General features: G+C 53.7%; 1 protein-coding gene across 7 annotated transcripts in view; it reads left to right on the forward strand.

Annotated features, from left to right (window-relative positions):
* Nucleotides 1-14296, forward strand: part of SUSD4 (sushi domain containing 4) — a 124133-nt gene extending 109837 nt beyond the window's left edge. For all 7 annotated transcript variants that reach the window (XM_070602064.1, XM_070602067.1, XM_070602062.1 and 4 more), the window contains 4 exons: nucleotides 6848-7039; nucleotides 8334-8478; nucleotides 11894-12276; nucleotides 13274-14296. In XM_070602064.1, the coding sequence (XP_070458165.1) occupies nucleotides 6848-7039; nucleotides 8334-8478; nucleotides 11894-12276; nucleotides 13274-13302 (749 nt within the window). In that variant the 3' untranslated portion in view covers nucleotides 13303-14296. The remainder of the gene's footprint in view (nucleotides 1-6847; nucleotides 7040-8333; nucleotides 8479-11893; nucleotides 12277-13273) is intronic.
* The last annotated feature ends 1744 nt before the right edge of the window (nucleotides 14297-16040 follow it).

Below are 16040 nucleotides of genomic sequence, written 5' to 3' on the forward strand. Positions count from 1 at the left end.
CCAGGGGGACACTCTCTCATCTCTCACACCCAACTGGACCACGTTCTTGCTGGGGGACAGGGAGGAAATCCTCCTTGGGGCACATCCCTCATGAGCAGGACTCCGCAGGGTGGACACCTTGCCCAGGCCGGAGGTGGACCAAGAGGAATTCGGGGATCCCAGGCACTGGGCAAACCCTTTCCCCTGCCCTCACTCCCCAGAGCAGCTTCACCTGTGGGTGGGGATGGGGCGCGTGGGTCCCCCCCCCCGGAAAACAAAGCAGGCAGTAGTAGTACCTGGTATCAGCCGCCTTAGCAAGCCCCCTGACTCAGTACCCTTGGCTCAGGCAATCCTCACAACAGCTCTAGCTGGTGGGTATTATTGTCCCCATTTGACAGATGAGGAGGCTGAGGGACAAGGGGAGCTAACTAGCCAGTGAGGGCAGAGCTGGGCTCAAACCCTGCCCCATGTGCCTCTGCAGTCTCCGCTGGGCGTCCTGCCAGCTGGGTGGGCGGGGCCGGGCCTGGGGCCAGAGCTGAAGGTGAGGCGCACGGAGAGGTTCCAAGGAGTGATTCTAGGGGCATTAGGAACATCTGGGAGCGTTTGGGGTTGTTCCGATGACTGGGAGGTGCTGCCAGTATTTCCTGGGCAGGCTGGAGATGTTAAACCCCATGGTGCACTGGACAGTCCACACAGGGAACCGCTGCCTGCCCAGATCGCCACTGCAGCCCTGGCGAGAGGCGCTGCGGCCTCACACCTCACCCTCGCTTCTCCTGGGTTCCTTGAGATGCTGCGTAATATTAAGAAAGGAGTCTCATTGCCCCCACCTCTGTGGGCTGCCCTTGGAAAAGGGAGGTGGTGGGGCGGTCTTCCCTCAGGAAGACTAAAGAACAAGTTTCCGGGGCTCGGGAAGGTACCCCTGTATTTTATCCGCGATGGCAGTCGCTTCGCAATCGGAGTTGTGTGAGCAGCGGTCCAGCACGGAACAGCTGGGCCAGCCCTTGTCCCTAAGTCTGAGGTCGGCCGAGGCCCGCCCAGGAGGCTGCTGTCCACAGCCATCACTGGTCCGGGTCTGTGAAACGTCAATAGCACCTGGAAAAGCCTTTATGGGTTTTTCCAATCGAGAGGAATAGAATTTTCTTATGTTTCCATTTTTACACTATTTTCCAGAGGAAGACCTGAGCATCTTTTCCCTGCTCTTTATTTTCCGCACCTCAGATTGGTGGCTCCTGTGTTTTATTTTTACATTGTGTTGAATCCCCTCCTCACCCGACACTTAACCTTTTCCTGAACTGGCGCCACCACATCTCTGTTAAGTGTCGTCCGCGTGCAATGAAGGATGTGCGAATTTAACATGTCGTTTGTATCAGATTCCCCATGGCACTGGGATCTGCACACCCCTGGGTGCATCCTGGGAAGAAGCCAACTGTGAACGTGCCAGGAGCGTTGACCTCTTTATTTCAGTGTCCGTCTCACGGGTGGGGCTGGCAAAGCCCCATCTCCCTTCCCTAGGACATCCATAAATGCACGCAAATCTTTGTGTTGTGCTCATGTGGTGAAGAAGTTTTCATAAAGCTATTATCGCGTCTCGACTTTTCCTTCTCCCATTAAAGAATGGGACCAGAAGCTGCTTGAAAATTGCAGCTCGTTGCCCCTGGGGGAGGGGTTGCGGGGGTGGGGTGGGGGGGTCCTCTGGTTTATTGTGCAGACTTTGAAGTTTTCATTCACTCACATAACAAACGTTTGTCAAGAGTAGTGCTGGCTGCCATAGGAGTTATACAAATTTAAAAGACACAGCCCCTACTTTCAAAGAGTTTATGGCTTTGTGCAAGTACAAGGCGTAGAAAACGTCCAGACTGCCCAGGAATGCCAAGGTCACGCCCAGGTCGTGCAGGAGAGCTTGCTGTGAAGTTGGTGTTCATGCTGGAATGAAATGTGAATCGGTGGAAAGAGCCACAAGCGGGGTGAGGAAGGATGCTCAGCAGGAGAGGGAGGGGCTGCCCGAGAGGAGAGGAGGCTGGACAGGAGGGAAGGCTTATTTGGGGAAACCACAGTCACCTGGCATTTCCAGCCCCAGCTCAGGCCAGCCCAGGGCGGACTGAGGTTCCCCCGCCTCTGCCCTCCCCCTAGTCTAGCCCATGAGACACTACAGATGGAGAAAACTATACTCTGCGGCTGTTTGGTTGGGTAGGAGTTTTCCTGCTAATCGAGAAGGAACCATACCCCTCCGTCACGAAGCGAGGAGCAGAGGTGGACAGGGATTAGGATCCGTTTCTGGCTGAGTCTCTGCAGAGCATCACATGGATTCTGCCCATAACCATCCAGTGTCCAGACTCCATGCCTCACAAAACCCACAACTGTTGCTAATAATTTCTAAGTTGTGAGAAATGTTAAAAAAAAATAGAGTTGCAGAAGAATCTATTCGTGCCACCCACGGGTTGTCACGGGTATTATTTTGCTGAGAACTAGCAACTGCTGGGAGCTGAGTCACCCGCTGACCCTAAGACAGTTCTAAGCAATTAGCTCTGACCAACCGGAAGTTCGAGGAACCCATAGGTTACTTCCAATGCTAGCCTCATGGCCGATGTTAAGTGGCTGTCTGCTACGGGCAAGAGGCGTCTGTATGTTGGAGCATGTCATCCTGTCTGTGTAGACCTGTCTGCTTCTCAGGGAAGGCACAGAAAGGAGAGAGAGAGCGGAACTCAGTTTAACCCACAGTGAGAGGCTGTGGTGAGAGCTGGAAGTCCTCTGAGCCTTGGGCACTCCTTATTTTTTTTTTTAATAAACAATCATTTCTTTCTTTCTTTCTTTTTTTTTTGCAGAGGAAGATTTGCCCTACACTAACATCTGTGCCAATCTTCCTTCGTTTTTTCTTCCCCTCCAGAAGCCCCAGTAGATAGTTGTGTATAGTAGTAAGTTCTTCTGGTCCTTCTATGTGAGCCACCACCACAGCATGGCTACTGACAGTTGAGTGCTTGATTCCACACCGGGGAACTGAACCTGGGTCACCGAAGCAGAGCACATGGGACTTTAACTGCTAAGCCATCAGGGATGGCTCTCCTATTGTTATTTTTAAGTAAGCTTCCCTGGTTTATAATTAACAACACTTGTGGCTTCCTTCCAAGTTAAGGCCACTCCTACCCCTGCCCCGACCGGGACGCACAGGGGTTTCCTTGCAGCCAAGCTAATGGTTGGCCAGGTACAATCACTAGATACCCTGAAAGGTGTGAAGACAAATGTTTCCACTTAGGGGGAAAAGGCATCTCCTTTAGCAGCCGATTATGACAGTCTCCGAATTAAAGGTCTACGATGAGCGGTTTTTATCTGGCCTCCGAGAAAACGTATGGAGGAGAGGCATCCAGATCCTCTTTTGGGATGTGTGGGGCAGGCCTGGCGCAGCCCAGGTATTGTAATGGCAGGAGGTGCTGGTGGAGCCCCCACACGGGAACTCCTTCAAGTGTGGGCACCAGTGACCCTAACTACTGTTATTTATTAAGTGCCTGCTGTGTTCCGGACGGTTGTGGTACGTACTTTACATCCACCTTCTAATCCTCAAAATGACCCTAGGAATTGTTTCTCTCCTTACACGGATGGGGACGCCACAACCCCAAGAAGTTAAACAAGCTGTGAACACCCCATGGCTCATCAGTTTAGAGCTGGGATTGGCACATACGTTTGGGGACCCGCAGCCCGGGCCTGTGTGCACACGCAGTGCCACCTCCCTCTCCCCTGTTAAGTGATTGGTCCGCACGGTCCAGTCATTCTTCAGCACATCCTGGACCATTTGCCTCGGGGTTGATGCCATGATTTGAACAGTCCTTTATCCTCCAGGCCAAGTGAGGGAAGTTGCTGCTGATAGCAAACTTGCATTTATTTACAGGGCCTCTTCCGACCTCGCATGATGTTTTCTGGGCCTTGCAAACGTTCTGGTGATTTTCTAATCCTACAGGGACCCTGGGGACTTGTTGGGAGGGCCTGCTAGAAGGAGAGCCCCCTGCTCTCTATGACCTTGGCCACGGAAAGGGCCTCCTCTCCCAGGGAAGGTCCGGCCTCCTGTGAGCTCTGGGGCAGCACCCACGGGAGGTACAGAGGAGAGGGACACCCCCCCACATACACACACTCATCCCCAAGCCACATGAGCTGGCAGCCCTGGAGGCCACTGGGGTGGCAGATGTCACTGTTCGGCTGGCCATACAGCAGACAATTGTCCCCACTCTGCATCCACCTTCACTCTTCTCCTGAGAGCCTGGTGGCTCCCTTTCCTGGGCAGGCGGGTGCTGGAGCACCAGACACTCTCCCTTCCCTCTGTTCTTCCGAGAGAAAGGAGCCTCTGGGGAGGTAGGAAGCAACATCACCTCCCTGGTGAGGCCAGGACCAGCTGAATGTTGCCAGTGCCTTTTTCTCTCTCTCTCCTCCTCGCCAGCCTTCCTCCCTTCCCTCTCTTCTCCTGCCACCTTGCTCACCTACTGGAAATGCTCACAGAACACCCCGGAAGTAGCAGATTTGACCAGAGCCCCAGTTGGTGGAACTGGAAATGCATCAGGTGCTAGGACACCATGGCCCTGGGCGGCTCTGTGGAGGGCGTCTGCCAGGATGGGAGATGCCCTGGGGTGGCAGTAAGTGCCTCGGCCTTAAAAGAGCTCCAGTCCTGACTCTGCCAGTGTTCCCTGCCAGGGGACCCGAACGCAGTCACCTGACAGCCACCCTTCCTGGAGCACACACTGGGCCTGTGGGCCTCAGACCCCTTCCTGGAACTTCCCCTGTGCTGCCCACTGCAGGCCACATTCCCCACGTCCCCTGGCTGGCTGACTCTCCGCTGGCTTCGTCCAGAGGGAGCCTGAAGGTGGACAGGTGGAGAAACTGGGGCATTTCGCCCTGAGCCTCTCTGCTCTGGGGCGTCTCCAGCAGTGTCTGAGTTTCCTTGGGCTCCAGCCTCCACAACAGTCAGCTGTGTGGTTCCAGCTTCTGCTGGGATCCCAGCAACTGGGACTCCTCCATCCTGCTTGTCCAAGGGTGATAGGGGCTTCCTGCCACTGCTAATCAGGGGGCCTCATTGCCCCCATCAGCTGTTCCATCACCCCTGTAAGCAATCACATTTAGGTCCCTCTCTTTAGCTACTCAGGTCCCGGCTGTCCCTGGCTGCCCACTTAGCTGATGGCAGCTCTGAACTGAGCCCCTGCCAGCTTCCTTCGGCCCAACCCCCAGCCACTCCAGTTTGACACATGAGGACACTGAAGCTCAGAGGTGAGAAGCCTCTTGGTCAGGGTCACTCAGCTGGTGAGGAGTTGAGCCAGAACTCACACCCAGGCCTGCCTCGGGCAAGCCTGAGCTCCCACCTTCTCCTCTAGAGAAGAGAACTTGAATTCTCTGAGCTTCTGTTTCCCCATCTCTGAAAAGAGCTGACAGGATCTTCACTGCCGTGTCATTTGTAGGATTAGAGAGAGTGTCTGTGAAGAGCCTCCGTTGGGTGGTCCTGCTGAGTGGGGGGACCCATGTGGCTATCTGGCCTAAGTGGGCACACATTGCTGCCAGCCAGAACTCCTGACACGCTTTCTGTGGCCTTCCAGTGGTCGTTGTGAGTGAGCTGTGAGGGTGCCTGTGTTTCTCCATGGGCTGGGGTTTTGGGTACCCCTGGGGAGGAGCTCAAAAGTTAACTCTTTGTTTTGGTTGGAGTTCTTTGTGGTTCCCACAGATGTGGGGTTGAGCTGGCCTCGGTAGAGTTTGTGCTTTGATTGTTTCTTGAAGAATGCTTCAGTGGCAGTGGCAGTCCTGAGTCTTCCAGGAAATAGAGCTCTTTGTGGCATGAGATGGACAAGCCCCAATTTCCAGGGCTGTCTTTCTGGACACAGAGATGGAACTGCTCTTACCTTATGACCCAGGGTGCAGGCTCAAGAAAGGAATCTGAAAACAACCTTTTTCTTCCCCTAAAATCATCGAATATTAGGGTCAGAAAAACCATAAAATATCCTTGAGGGTGGAGTAAGCTTCCAGGGCCTGCCCCATGGTGTAATGGTTGGGTTCAGCGCACTCTGCTTTGGCAGCCCAGGTTCATGGCTTCAAATCCCTGGCGTGGACTTACACCACTGGTCAGCCATGCTGTGGCAGTGACTCACATACAAGGTAGAGGAAGATTGGCACAGATGTTGGCTTGGGGCTGATCTTCCTCACCAAAAAAAAGGAAAAGAAAAGAATAAGCTTCCATTTTACAGAGAAGAAAATCAAGGATTAAATTGGTTAAGTGACCTGCATGAGGTCACAGAGCGTTGGTGGCAGAACCAAGCGTAGGACCCAGGGCTCCTCCTTGCACCCGCTGCCCACTCCCCACTGATCTGGGCCCCCGGGAGCGGGAGGCTATGGCCTGGGCCTGCACACAGAGCCAGCAGAAGTTCTGCATCTCTGTCATCGGCCAAACCCCATCAGGGATCAGGGTAGGGACACCCAAGGATTTGGCCAGTCCCGGATTACTACAGACTTGGGATAGCTGTTCCTTTCAGTAAAGATTTTGTCCATAAATATCTTAATTTTATTTACTAGGTTGCCTGGCACATAATAGCATGCATTATTAATAGAGTAGCTGAATACTGTCTGTTAAATAGGCATGCTCTTTGCAGCGTAAAAGGAGCCTCTCTTTTATGATGTCCTTTACAATGCCACGTGGTAGCAGCACGTGCTCAGAGTATTACAGCCGGCTTCCGTTTGACCTCTCACAGAAACATAGAAGGCCGTCTCAGGGACAACTCACGAGGCTGGCGATTAACGTGGACGCACGCCTCTAAGTACTGTGTTCTCCCAGCCCGATTTCTGTGCCGGGAGCTTCGCGCAGGGTAAGCATATGATTCTGAAACTCTTATTCTCCCCACTGCCCAAGTGTGCCCGCTGCCTCCGATGGTGAGCCACGGCGATTTCATCTGCCACCCGCGGCCTTGCGATCGCTACAACCATGGAACCGTGGTAGAGTTCTACTGCGACCCCGGCTACAGCCTCACCAGTGACTACAAGTACATCACCTGCCAGTACGGGGAGTGGTTTCCTTCCTATCAGGTCTACTGCATCAAGTCAGGTGAGCGCGTCGAGCACCTTGCCCTCCCCGCACGGGCCAGGCTCGGAGGGCACACAGTGGCCGCTGGCTGTGTCCTGGGCTCCATCCCTCCTCCCCCACACACGGTGTTAGGATCTCATCTTTGTGGATGCACGTGGCTGATGATTCCAGGCCCTGTTCAGAGGGTCAGGAGCATTAACCTGTCTGTTCCCAGGTTAAAGTGCAGACCCTCCGAACAGGGTCCCCATCCCCCTAGCACCCATGGATTGAGCTCCAGCCTCTGCACACTGTCTTCTTCCAACCCCATCCCCTTCCACTGACAAGGACACAGGCCCATGGGTGTGACCCAAGCATTGCCTGACTCTACCTTTCTCTTCTACTTAAGGTAGTAGAATACAAACTATATTATTATGGGTGAGACCTGATCTCATTTATAAAAATCTAGGCCACTTGCAAGCTTCAGGGCTTTGTAGTTAGTAACCAATTACTAGCATACCAGCCTCGCTACTGGTCTCAGAGCACCAGGGTAGTGACCACGTGACGGAGACCTGGGCACCAGCGCATACCCGCCCACCGTCTCCTGCCCTCCCTGGTCCTGCCTACCCGCCCCGTGTGCCTGTGGCCAAGCAGTGGGGATGGCTGCACACTTTTCCCTGCACACTGCATGTGGGGGAAGCGTGTGTGGACACGGTGCATCTGGAGGTCCAAAAATGGTCACGTTAGCTAGCACTGGAGGAGGGCAGAGAGGGTCTAAGGGGGCGGCTTCTGAGCAGGATGAGGGCAGGGGAGGAGGTGGCAGCAACAGGGACGAAGTCTAAGAGATAGGTGGCTTGTGTCAAAAGGACAGGAATCTATTCTGGAAGGGTCTGCCCGTGCCGCCCCTTACTTGGCAGACACCCTTCTGTCTCTTCTTCATCCCAACCGATGGTCTATTCCAGAACACTCACACAGGGCTTTAGCCCACTTCCCACTCCCCCTGCTCTTGGTCCATTTCAGAACAAGACTTCTCCAGGGGAGAGGAAACCCCTCTCCGCCTGAGCTGCAGGTACATTATTTAGCCCCATGTCAGGCTCACCCCAGTCTGGCGTGTGAACATGTGGGTCTGTCTTCAGTCTGCCGGAGCCCATGCTGGAGACAGGTTTTTAGTGTTCTGGGATCTTGGTGGGATGTAACACAGGCCGACTTGGTCAGCGCCCGGGGCACGCAGTGAGCGGCTCATTGGCCAGATGAATCCAGCAAACGGGGACACATGGGAACCTCAGCGCCCATCTCAATCTGGGAGCCTCATGCACTGCTTTGTTCTCTCTTGTGGCAGAGCAAACGTGGCCTGGCACCCACGAGACCCTCCTGACCACGTGGAAGATCGTGGCGTTCACGGCCACCAGTGTGCTGCTGGTGCTGCTGCTCGTCATCCTGGCCAGAATGTTCCAGACCAAGTTCAAGGCCCACTTTCCCCCAAGGTCAGTGCTGCAGCCTTGGTGGCCCACAGCCACCCGGGTCAGGCTAAATGCAGCCGCTGTGCACAGCAGAGAGAGAAGGTGGTGAGCCAGACCCCTGAGGACTGCAAAGTTGAGGTTCTAAGGGCGCACGGGAGAGAGAGCTCAAAACACTTTGCTGGGCTGTTTCAGGGTCTGGGAGGCCAAAGCGCCAAGCTGGAGACAGACCTCATTTCCTTCTTTCTGCCCTCCCTCCGTGAGCCTGTCTCCCTCCTTCCCTGGATAGACCATTCTCGGGGCACGCATTGCGGGAATGCGGGGAGGGGAGCAGAGTCCAGGCTGCACGCTGTGCACTGCGCCCCCAGGGGCGTCGTTCTCCCCGCCGTCTATGCGTGAAGCCCTGAAGTCACATACCTTGGAGCTTCCAGTCCTCAGGGAGGATAAGAAATACACTGAGCTAATTAGGGAGAAAGCAAGGGTGTGTGACCCAGTGTGCGATGGGAAGCCTCAGGAAGAAGAGGATTCTGGATGGGGGAGTCAGGACAGGGCTAGGGAGAAGCCGCCTCACAGGTGGATCTGAGCGTGTGGGTGGGACCTGCCGAGCGCGCTTCTCCATCTTCCTCGGCTGCACGAGTAAGCTTGGCTTGGCATCTTCATCCTCCTCATCGTCATCACCAAGGAAGAGATTGTCCAATACCTCTCTGAGCACACAGAGCAGCCTGTGGCCCTTCCCCTCCCAGCGCCGGCTGCTTGTCCGGAACAAGCTACACCAGCGCCCTTTGGAACAAAGGAGAGCCACTCGGCACTGCTGTTGGTAGATCATTGTTTCTGGAGGGAGAAGTTGTTTAGAAAAGCAAAGGGATGAGTTTGTGACCATTGGGAAAAGGAGGGCAGGGCACCAGTCATCACAGGATGCTAGCCAGGGCTCACTGACACGGCCGCCTTTCACAGAGGAAGAATCATAAGCACCCGTTGGATTCCTGTGCCCATTTCAGAATCTTCTCCTTTTGGGACCTCATGCTTCAGAAAGGGTGTTTATTCTTGCCCACAGGGACAGTCTCGTTCCAGGGCCATGGGTAGAACCCCCTGGAAAAGAGAATGTTGCTAAGTGGAAAAGGGGGCTCCTGGAGTTAACCACTCCTTCTTCTCTCTCTTCCCTCCTGGACAATCCAGTTGTGTCTCTCCCACCTCCCAGCCAGGCAGGGAGTGAGGAAGCTGGCAGTTTCTGGAGATAGAATCTACCTACCTTCCCCTTGACCTCCTGCCCTCCAGGATGGCCTCACCTCACTTAGCCATGCTCCCCTGCCTGGCTGCAGGGGCCCCACAACCTGACATGCACCCCACTCTCCCAGCCACGAAAGGGTGCTGCATGCGGGAGGCGCCTGCATCCTCACCAGGCCCAGAGTGTGTCAATGCCATCCTGGCACCGTAGCCAAGCCCTTGCTGAGGTTGCCGGAACCTTCTCTCCTCTCAAAGCTGCCATCTGCTGTCTTGGTCCTCACCATCATTATTTATTCATCAAGGACCGTGTTCTAGCATTGTGCAATTACGGTATCTAAAGAAGGCCTGAGGATGACAACAAGAAGGCTAAGCCACAGGTTGTGATTTGCGGCACACTGGAGTGCTTTAAAATGGCCCAGAGAGCTATTTTTCTACATGTGCTTGGAAGGAAACTTTCCAGTATTAAGATGTTTTCAAAATATTCCCCAAAACTCTTTCACTTGATTTTTTTTTTAATCCCTCGAGTATTTTTATCTTAAATGATTCTCTAGTTGTTTTGGAAAAATCGGTGTCATCTATTCAAATACATAAGATTCTCAAGGGCAAGCCCGGAATGGATTTTTTTTCTCCATTTCCCACAAGAGTAGGCGCTGGGGAGATGCTCGGTGGCTCTGTCTGGGGGAGCTGAGGGTCATGGCTGGGACATGGGGGAGCTACTGGACCGTGGGACCCACGGCCTGGGCCACTGTTGAGTGAGAAATGGAGAACAGAGGGGCAGCTGGCTGCCCTGGCGTAGACAACTTTGGGGGAAAGGCAGTGAGGAGGCAGGAGGTCCTCCGTGAAGAAGGAGGCAGCATGAGACCATCGGGGGGGAGGCCAGGAAGGAAGGGGACTCAGCTTGTCAGGGGTACACTGACAAGCAGCTGTTTGGGGGAGCGGAGCCTTACTCAAGCTCTTACCTTCCTGCCTCCTGCCTTCAGGGACCGTGGGCCCTGCCATCTCCCTCCCTCCATGGGTAGCCTTAAGAATGGTGGAATAAGAACCCATTGCCATAATCTCTAAGCAGGGCGCTCCCAAAAGTGAGTGGACTTGACACTGTCCCTTGAGTGATAGAGACAGTGCAGCCCAATCCTTCCCGCCCCCCACTCAAATGACAGGTCCAGATGTTCCATTTCCTTGGGCTTTAGAGGCCCTGCCACCAGCGCTCAGGGGTTCAGGTCCTGCCCACCCAGCTGGGTTGTCTCTCTTCCTGATTTACCTTCTGGCTGCATGACTCTGCACCAGTTCCCCGCAGAGGAAAAAAGAAACCAAATTCCACTGGCCACTTATTAGTGGCTACTCCAGGTTTGTCTAGGGGGCCACGAGCAGCAAGAGGCCATAGAGGCCGTCGGATGGAGCTCACCTTGCGCTTTGGCATCAGACGCTGCCTGGGCTCAGATCCACAGCGCTGAACGTGCAGGGTGACGAGATGCAAAGGGACAAGGCCAGGAGCTGCGTGCGTGCCCACGTGAGGAGATGTCTGCAGAGAGAACAGACCATGTATGTGCCACCCCCAGAGCCCTTGCTCCAGGCAACACAGGCACAGCTTCGGTTCAACTGATGCTGGGTCGAGAGGTGGAGGGGAGGCCACGTAACTTGAACCAGGTAGTGAGATGGTGCTCAGAGCTTTCTTTTTTTTTTTTCCTGTTGCTTTCCTCTCTTAACTAAAAATTAGCGATTTTTATACTATAGCAGAAAACAAAACAGAAGCATAAAAGGCACAGGGTCTAACCTTTCTTTGTAGGCACTTAGGGTCCGCAGTTCTCTATACTTTTAACAATTCTATTCCGTTTTCAAGAATCTTCCTGAGGGACGCTGCAGAGGCACATAGAATGTTCTGTTGGAAGGGACCATATGGTCCCCCTGCCCATGAGTTCATGGCCATAAGGCCAAGCCCAGGGGTCAAATGCGGGAGGAAGGGAGCATGAGGAAGTTGTGGAGCACAGAGGCAGCAGGGAAGAGCAGGAGGGGAGAGGCAGGGGGCCCGGGGCAGTGAGGAGAGGAAAACTTCTGCTCTCCAAGTGTGGCCGTGGTGAACGGCACTGTTGCCAAGCCAGAGGCTGCTGCTTCTGCACCACATCCTCGCAGGGCCCAGAGGCCCGCTGCACGGAGGAGCCGTGGTGGCCTCAGCCTGGGGTGGTGTCACTCTGACCTGTTGGCACTGCTTTCCTTTGCACAGGGGGCCTCCTAGGAGTTCCAGCAGCGACCCTGACTTTGTGGTGGTGGACGGGGTGCCCGTCATGCTCCCGTCCTACGACGAGGCTGTGAGTGGCGGCTTGAGTGCCTTAGGCCCTGGGTACCTGGCCTCCGTGGGCCAGGGCTGCCCCTTACCTGAGGACGACCAGAGCCCCCCAGCATACCCTGGCTCAGGGGACACGGACATGGGCCCAGGGGAGTCAGAAACCTGTGACAGTGTCTCGGGCTCCTCTGAGCTGCTTCAGAGTCTGTATTCGCCTCCCATGTGCCAAGGGGGCACCCGCCCTGCTTCCGACAACCCAGACACAGTTGCCAGCACAGCAGAGGAGGTGGCATCCACCAGCCCGGGCATCGACATTGCAGATGGTGAGTGATCTCCCCAGGGCCTGAGCCACCCTTGCATACACCTCCACACTCAGCATCCAGTGCCTTCAAGCCGGCCTCTTGCTGTGTATGTCCCCCTGCGCCCCTGCACACAGCCAAATCAATGCTTCCCTCTCACTCAGCTTAAATTGCTTCTTGCTCTCTCTGCATGTGAAAGCCGTGGGCAAGGCCAATTATGGGAAGGAATGATCATCATCTCACAAGTGGTGAGCCCATTAATGGGAATTTCAGGAGGCACAAAAGGGCACCGAGCCGTCCAGACTGGAAAGGCTGCGGCAGGCAGTCCTTGGCTTTCATAGCATCTGTGCGATCCAGGCTATTTTCCTTCTTTATCTCATAATGGGCTGGGCTTCTCAAAGTGATGCTTAGGAACAGGATAACACACGCCAGCTAAAAGAAAGACCCGGATGCGTGTGCTAGAGCCCAGCCCCACAGAAATTTGAGGGACATACAGGTTATTTTTTGCCAAGCGTGAAGTAAAAGATGTATGTGTGTCTGTCACAAGAAAAGGCAGATTGCAGCTCATGGTAAAGTAGGAAAAATGCATCACACTAATTAGGGCTCTATTTCCTGGGGGAGGGGGCACCAGCACCGCTTTAAAACCAGAGCACCGATTCCAGCTTGTGTCGTCTGTAAATGGCAGTAATGATGCAGAAACAGGGGGCTCCTGGTTCCCGGTGGAGTTCCTCTCCTGCAGTACCGTGCTGTCTCTCTGTGCGTGCATTGGTAACCTTTTGGCTTGTATGACCCTTAAGGCACATGGTTAAAATCTATTTTGTTTTTTATGAGCTGGGTATAAGACATTCCAGCAAATAGATGTACGGCAGAGTTGGTTTATTTGATTATTAACTGATACGTGGAACTTAACATCTCCTTCTTCTCACTGACTTCAGGAACTGTAGGTATTTTGAGAAAGCACGTAATTCCAGATCATTTTCGGTGTCCTAAGGAAATACCCATCTCATCTCCTTTCTTACAGAGATCCCTCTAATGGAAGAAGATCCGTAACCAGGCAAAGTCCCAATGACTCTACTGCCCCTCTGGGGATGAGACCCTTTCACCTTGGAGTGAGGCCACAGAAGGACAGGACTTAGGGGGATGGGGGAAGTTTTCTAAGTATCTCCATGGGGACGGTGACTCACATCGTACATCTCGGACTCGACAGCGAGGCTGACGAACTGCGGTGGCAGTGCTTCTAAATGAGACTGGAGGACTCCCCAAGACCAGTGGGGAACAAAGGGATGCAGGAGGACCCCTGTGCCGTCCTGGGTGAAGGTGTTCAGTGTGTCTCGTGCTGTGGAACGTAGGACAATTCTACGCACATGCCATCAAATCCCACGTCCCGTTGGCTTAGGTTCTGACTACCACCTGCCTCCTCTGAAAGCATGTCACATTATGTAAATTTGCTTCTAAAATCTGCCTCCCACTGTCTCTGGACTTCAAATTCGGATGGATCAGCCTCCATGGGAAGTCCACGTGGAGCTGCTGGAAGAGTGGCAGAGCGCCCCCTGCAGGCTCCCAGAGGGAGGGTTCTCATGCGGCCTTTGGACAACCTTCCTTGATCTGGACAGCTCTACTCAAAGCAAAACTAAAGCAGATGTGGCGGTTCCAGTGAGAAAGGAAAGACTCAGGCAGACTCTGCTTTCTGGAAACTTCTAAAAGTAGAGTTCGTGCGCTCCGTGCTGTCCTTTGGTGAAATGTTGTCCGTATTTGTAGTCATGTTCTAGCCCATGGATCCGTGGCGTTGGATAAATCTTGTGACTTGACACATGGTCAGAATGTGTTCAGATACATCTTATGGTGGAGAAGGTAACCAAGGTAATGTTTCGTTTGGGCGTCTTAAAAAGATTCCACTTAACGATTTATCTTCGAGTCATGAGCCCCTCTCCAGTCAACTCTTATGATTGTTGCTTCCACTCCCAAACTCAGCCATATTTTATTTTCCAAAACAAAAATTGTTTCTGTAAACACATTCCTCCTCCAAATAAAGTATGAGGTTGGATTTCTTTTTTCCTTTTCTTTTGTCCTGCACAGTCCACAGGCTGGCCTCCCAGGCCCAAGGCAGCTCTCCCCTTCCGCTCTGGGGGCCTGGGGCTGCCCCTCCTGCCTGCCAGTCTTGCATTCCTTCTGTGCTATCTCCTGGTACCCAGTGGGTGGTGTTCCTCAGAAAATGATGGATAAAAAAATTTCCCGAGTCCCCAAATGTCTCTTCAAATACATGTTGATCTGTGGCGTTGATTCCCTCCCTCCTCTGGGTTTTAGACAAATGGAAACAAAACTCTGATCCATAAAATTGCTCTGCTGACAGAGCAGCGAGAGCTGGAGGCTTATCAAATCTTGTTTTTTCTTGACATAGACTGATTAAAAATTTAAAAGAAAATGACAGTTTGAAGCGTGACTTTAATAGTGGAGTGGAGTTGGAGGACAGAGGAGGGGCAGTGACAGGGGTCATGGGTGATGGAGATAAAGTGTAGAATAGAACTTGAACCTCAAGGAAGTAACTTGCCCAGCCTGGCACCCCAGGCAGTGGCGCCAGCAGCAGCAACAACGTGCTGAGCATGTGGGTAACAGTGTTTAGTAATTATAACTTTGTTTAGTGATGGCCTTACCTGTCCCTGGCACAACTTTGTACTGCAAGCCCCATAAAAGGAGCTAGATTGGTGCTTAAATGCCACCTGGCCCACCCAGGGACAGATGGCATGGGCAGCTAGATGGGCATGCGGGGATCCAGGGTCCACCGTGGACAGCCTCCCCCAGGCAGCCTTCCCAGGATCTCTGTCAGGCCAGGTCTCGGCTCTTCTCCATACCCACACCCATCCTCCTTCCCATGCCCGCTCCATGGAGGGTGTGCATCAGAGACCATCAGGCAAGTAGGTGGGAAGAGGTGTGCAGGGATGTCTCTGGGGCCTGGCCTTGCCTCCTTCCAGAAAATGTTCTGGAAATGAGGGAGCAGCAGCATGCCACCCCGTCACCTGTGAACCAGTACAGGGATGCGTTTCCTGTCCCCTGCGCCTGGGAGACAGGTAACACAGGTGCCATATACGTCCAGATATGGTGTCAACCTTGTTCTAAGAACAGCGGCAAGTGAGAAGGAAATGCCTGCTTAAGGGCAGCATCAGACAATGTCTCACCGAGTCACCTGGACTCTCCCCTCAATCCTTTTAGTTTGTGGCCACATCAGAGTCTCACCCACAAATACTATTTCCTGGGATTCTTTTTCATTATAGTGAGTTTATGTGGCAAGAAGGAATCACCAGGGTATCCCAAGCATGTCGTGATTCAGACTCTTTTGGTTCAAAAGTCCCGGGAGGTCCTCTGGATGTGAACGAGATCAATCTTTCTCACGCCACCACAGGAATTAGTAGGCATGAGAGTGCACCAGGCGTAGTGTGACTTGGGGCCCTAGAGGTGTGGTGTGCGAGAGACCCATCCTGAACGGCGGTGCTCCCTGCTCTGGGAGAAGGAGGCGCCTTCAGGACCATGGTCAGGGGCGTGCAGTTGAGCCCCGGAGGGTGTTCCATGGAGCCAGCCCAGGTGTTTACAGAAGGGCCTGCAGAGCAGCAGTTTTCTGGCTGACTGGCTCCCGTCATAAGCACTGCAGAAGTCACAGGGCGTCTTCACACTTCACTTGTGTGCAGCTTTTTTTAATTGCAAGGTTGTGATTTGCTGATGTGGGATCTTTAATCTTTCCCACCTAATTAGCCCCATCCCAGCAGCTGGCACCCAGACAAGACTGCCTTCTCCTC

Source organism: Equus przewalskii, chromosome 31, assembly GCF_037783145.1.
Source record: "Equus przewalskii isolate Varuska chromosome 31, EquPr2, whole genome shotgun sequence".
NCBI lineage: Eukaryota > Metazoa > Chordata > Mammalia > Perissodactyla > Equidae > Equus > Equus przewalskii.